At 31.6% G+C, this 6,000-nt stretch overlaps 1 protein-coding gene across 1 annotated transcript; it reads left to right on the top strand.

Moving 5' to 3' along the window:
- Positions 1–984: 984 nt before the first annotated feature.
- On the top strand, positions 985–4,923 carry LOC122537381. Its single transcript, XM_043670489.1, has 4 exons — positions 985–1,237; positions 1,434–1,728; positions 2,252–2,440; positions 4,804–4,923. The coding sequence occupies exons 2-4, from the start codon at positions 1,714–1,716 to the stop codon at positions 4,921–4,923; spliced, it is 324 nt and encodes a 107-aa protein (XP_043526424.1). The 5' UTR covers positions 985–1,237; positions 1,434–1,713.
- Positions 4,924–6,000: the final 1,077 nt, after the last annotated feature.

Here is a 6,000-nt window from a genome sequence, read left to right as displayed (position 1 = left end):
TAATTTGCCTATTCTACTTTTGCAGTCATTTTCAAGCCTTCGCGATGTAGTTTAACCAAACAGGTTACGGACGAATACGATCATGTCCAAGAATATCTTCAGAAGTAGTTTAATATTTTTAATAAAACGAAAGAATCGTGCATTCACTGTTGACGTGTCGACGCTTGGCTAAATACAACCTACAATCGATTACAAAAATATCGATTAAGTAAGTAAAGTCTGTTGGTCTCGCTTGAATCAACATGACTTATCAAAACCGCCACGATTGCTGTTTACATTGGTTCTATTGTCGGACACGTTATGCAAGAGCGTGTTTGCGCCGCATAAACGAGAAATCGATTTTGTATTTTACATTTCGCGGCAGTTTACTTTTGTCGGGAAGGAATTTCGCTCAACTTCTCATTGCAACACGGTTGTATGACAAATCATCGGTTTGCGCGGCTCCTGCGTTGATATTATGCATGCGTTTCGCTCGAGTAAACCGATAGACTCTCTCTCTCTTTCTCTCTGTTTGTCTACGAATTTTCTTTCCTCATCGCACTGAGACACAGTTATGCTTGCCAGGCGAAGGTCGAGGATGAAAAAGAGACTTGCAATGATGCGAAATTTGCGTAACGAATAGTCGATGTTGAGGTTGATAAAACGAAAAAAACCTAAACCTAAACCTAACTTAAATTCTTAATTGAATGAACGAAGGAGTTGTTTCAGTGCTGAGTTAATTTAATACATTTATGTACGTTTCATTAATATTTTTGTACTGATCACTGTTTAATAGTAGTTAAAATTATTTCAAATGAAAAATTATTGATTTATATGTTAAATTATATATTTACATATATAATTTAATTTAGTTTAAATAATATAAGCACAACTTCAAGAATAATTTAAATATATATAGAGTGAGAAGTTAATAAGATGAGTAAGAAGTTGAAATGATTCTTGAAGTTTATTCTATTTAACTATGAAAAGCGTTTATAATCAGATTGAGTTTATAATCACTTTACTGCGCAAATTTTGTTCCTTGCCGTTCATTGTTTTACTCAGCCTATTAACGCGGCAAGTGCTTATATAAACTATCTCAAAGAATGTAATTATTTTTAGAATCGAGTTGCATCCTCACATTTTACAGAAAAATGAACCTTCAAAGGAGTCTCTTCATGAACAATCTTTATACATACACATTGTGAGAATAGGAAGAAGTCTTACATGTCAAAAGATCATATTACCATTGAATCATGTATGTATACTTTTCTTCTGAAAAAAAAGAAAAAAAATGACAACACCTTAACTGTACATAACATTACAATAATCTACAATTATTATTTAAATATATAATAGAATATATCTATATATAAATTTTATCTGAATATGATAGGGGAATAAAATAATGTAGGAAAGAAATAAAATAAAAAAAAAATAACATCGCTTAACAGATATTTACGTTCCAGAAGTTACGCTGAAAGAACAATCTGATTGTCAATTGCCCGTAGAACGAACGTAACGAACAAAAGAGGAACTATGAAGCTTTTGACGCGCATAGAAATGTAGAATTTCCACGTAACATAGCGGCTGCATTTTAATATCAGTCCTCTACAGCAACAATGACGAATTAGCCGACGAATTCAACGGAGCGAACGAATTAAATTTCAACTTCGCATAATAATTATCCGAGGAGCAGAAATTAGGTCCGGCTTGATGCTTTAACCAGGGTCAATGAATGCTCCGTTCGTACGTACAAGAATATATATATATACATATACGTACGTACATATATATTCATTTTTCTTGTGTATCTACGATCGCGATTTAATCCGCGAAGCTCCCGGCGTTATTAATAGAATTTCGTAGAAGAGATCTAAACACCGTATCTGAGCACCGAGGGTCCCATTAATCCTCGAAGAATACCGCAAGTCTTGTGTTACACCGCGCAATACGAATTTAGACAACGTTCATTTGTTACAACATTTTGGACTAGACATTGGAGCGACCCTTACGATCAGTTAACAGAAGTTGCAACACGTACAGCTGCTCAGATAGAAAATTAGTAATTTTCCGTGGCTGACGCTAACAAAAAAATAACAAGTTTTCAACAAATAATAAATAGTAAATCAAAAGATTGAGAATGTAAATATGAAATTGAGTTTCGTAAATATGAAACGTCGTTTCTCAGACTGCCCGTATGTGGTACAGCCGGTTCGTCCGTGATTTCTCCGTCCGAACGTTTGTAAATGAATAAATATCATCTTTGCAGGCTTCCTGTTGGGAAAGTTTGTGTCGCGGTGGTTCGAACAAAAATTCTTGGAAATCGAATGAAGTGCGTATCAAACATGGCATAGGTTTCGAAATAGCTGACTGGATGACTACGATCCACCGCTTTGTGGAAGAAAGGAAGAGGAAAGAAGCAGATAATTTCGCTGAAGGAACAGTATCATTGGTGCAGGTGACATACAAGTTAACGTTGGTCATTATTGCATCGTCAGCTATGACCCGAAATCTCATAATGGATATGATCAGATTTCAAAAAGGGGATATTAGTTCTATCATTTAAGAACGGGACTTCGTGTCTCATAGTCTGAAATGCCGACCAGGAAAGGAATCGCTAGTTTTTTTAATACATTCTACGGTTAAGCAACGGGAAAGTAAACAGAGAAGTAGGTAAACCAGTGAAATGATTAACAATACGTAAAATGAAATCTGTTACGGTGTTGTCAACTAGTATTTCTAGATTCCAAAACATGAGATTAGTATCTAAAATTATTCCATTTTATATTATATATTTACGTGTGTGTATCTGTGATTCGTGTTTTACGAATTCATCGATAGGTTTTCCCGTTAGAAACGATAAAATCAATACTTATAAAGGGATTTTTTATTTATTGAAACACAGAAATGTATTTAGAATGTATTTGATATTTAATCAAAGAGGAGACATAGAATAGATCTATTCATTTTATCAAATCATATTACGTTTTAAAAATATTCATCAAAATCTAAAATCTACGAGCTTCTTACAATATTTAAAAATGCATTATACGTTATCATAGAAAAATTCAATCCAGAATTTTAAAAATCAACGATCTCCCTAACAACTTAACAAATCTTTTAATTATATAAAAACTAAATAAGCAATCATAGCCGATTAACTCATTGTTTGTTACATAATTCATAATTATATTACAAATAATAATAATTACCACGTGGAGGTTGCTATATATCGAAACCCACCTTATCCTTCTCCCATCCATCATTTTTCGAAAAAGCTCTGTATCAGGAGAACCGCTCGACGGCGGGCTTTGTCATGCCACCTCTTCGAGCCTCATCTTCTCTTGATACAAAATCTGAATTTTGAGCTGCTTGAAATATTTTGGTAATTTCTTCGATGTCGTGGGATATGTCTTACGCCTTATGCAATAAAAGTTGCATTTTGATAAACATATTTCTGTAGTTGGTCATGTGTAAGAGTTTTCAACAAAGAAGATCAACATACTGAAAAAGAAAATTTCACTGCTAGATGAAAGATAACACTTAATCTAATAATAATACTAGTAACAATTACATTATAACAATAAAAAATGAATTTAACATATTAAATACATAAAAGATACACAAAGAATACAATTAAACACATAAAGGGTAAGATATGAAATGCAACATTATAAAGACAAACGAAGTGAAAATTATTTAAAAATGAGAAGACAAAATATTTGTCTTTTATTATGTCTATCTTGTTTGAACAGCGTAGTAAAAACCTTTGTTTCCTTATCGATAATTTTATATTAGTTTATCATAATAAATCATTAATACTATGATGCAAATATGTTGAAACGTGTGGACTCCAGTGAATGGGCTAGATCTGGCTTCATCTGCTGTTAGATGAAAGAAGATGGTGAAATAGATTTGCATAATTGATCAACGCATCTTCTGCAATAATAGCAGAATTGCTATTTTTCCAATAAGTACTGGTATTCTATATAGTTCTACAACCTTTTAACATAATACTATAGAAGGAATTAATTTAATTAAATTTAATTAAATACTTCATACAAATGTGAACAATTTTTCATAAAATCTCTTTAGTTTTTCATCTTTCATAAAAGAATTTTGTTAAAGATTTATATTCAAAATTACATGTTTTATAAAATGATATATCTTGTTATTAAAGATAATAATAATGGATTGGAAATTAATTGATGGATCGTTTAAATTTTATTAATGGATTAGTGCTATGCAGAAGCAATACGTTTGCAAAAAAAAAAAAAAAAAGCGAACGAAGAAACATGAAATATGAGAACATAGTATGAAACAGACGCTGAATCAACGCATTTGCAAGTGCTTTCGCGTGGATGGAGGATAGGGAGTCGGTTTGATACGCTTTTCAAGGCCATCTCCGATTTTTCTTTATCGCTAAAGCATCAAATGAAAATAAACAATCTTGTTTCTCTGAAGGTATATCATATACATTACTCTTCATACCTATCTATCTTTTTTTATCTAACAAACATATATGGAAAATTAAAAACGTACAATTACAAACTAGAGTCAAATACAAAATATAAAAAAAAAAGATTTACCAATTTGATTTAGATTAATGTAATGAAAATAGAATGATAAATTAATAATAGAATAAATAAAAAAAGAGCATAGAAAACAAGAGAAGAAAGAAGAATGGTATAGAATGGGAAATTTACCCTTGTTCCTGCTGATTGTAGGATTGAAATAGCAATTTTATGAATTATTATGCAATAAGATTTTGTACCATTTGATAAATCCTCTTCAGCAAGATTCATCATCATTTATTTCTAGACGTTATACTGGGGGAGTTGCCGAGTTATAAGAACATATCGCGAAGAAGAAGCTATTTCAGCAATTGCCGTAATCGGGTTTATCTCCGACATGAAGTATCAGCGCCAGAGGAATCAATGAGTCGATTTCGACTATGTGTATGTATCTTCTATGAATGGCATCGAAGAAATTGATATTAATGTTAGAATATCCGCGCGGCACGTTTATCTGGGTCCAAGAGGATGATTTCGTCGGGTCTTGTTAAAAGGACATCCAGATTAGATACAGCTGCTACCGTTGATGCTGGTATTAATCATCGTTAGATCGTTTTGATATAATGACCATAAACGGACGCCATTAGATCTACATAACGTTCTGATGAAAATTAATCGTCGAATGTGCTGATTCACCTCGAGGCGAGAAAATTCACGAAACTGTTTCGACGAATCGGCTCCTGTGGGATCGAAGAGAATATTGCAATAAAACAGGTTAAACATCGATATTTATATATCTATTCTTGATTATCTGGCTCAATTGAAAGAAGCTTTAAAAAATAAGCTGTTGAAACCTCGGTCAGGGTCGTAAGAATCATATATACGCTGATGCGTATGATTATTCAAATGATTTTATATAAGTTGGTAGATACTGTTTCGATAATTACTCTTCGCAAATCGCGTCTAATTGTATCTCTTTCACTTCTTCGTACATTTTCGCGATTACGGTTTTATCATTTCTCCGTTATACAAATTTATATTTTCATTCGATAAGATAATTTTGTCCTTTAATCTCTACAAGTTTACGTAATTTGCCTCTCTATCTATTCTGCAAATAAGAAAATGCCAATTAACCAATATGATTCTAAAATATAATAAATGAAGAGATTATTGAAATCACATTTCTTATTTTAATAAAATAACAATTTTAATTTGTCATTACACTTATGGTAATTTTTTCTTCTAACAATGTTTCTACTATATTTAATTTAGAATGAGCTTTGTATCTTTAATTAAAAAGCTCATTCAGAATACTATTTTATTTCATTAAAATTTTAATCAAAATTTGTTTTTAATTATTATCTAAAGTGTCACTGCTACTACTTGATAATCAACTTTTTTTTAATCATAATTAAGATTTTTATAAGCTTCAAGTATCGTATACTATTTCTAGCCTTATTACTATTATTGAATTTTACCATTAGCATTAATATATTTCCAAAAA

Source organism: Frieseomelitta varia, unplaced genomic scaffold, assembly GCF_011392965.1.
Source record: "Frieseomelitta varia isolate USP_RPSP 00005682 unplaced genomic scaffold, Fvar_1.2 scaffold_905, whole genome shotgun sequence".
In the NCBI taxonomy this organism is placed as follows: Eukaryota; Metazoa; Arthropoda; class Insecta; order Hymenoptera; family Apidae; genus Frieseomelitta; species Frieseomelitta varia.
Note: the sequence above shows the minus strand (reverse complement) of the source record. Positions and strands in the feature narration are given on the sequence as shown.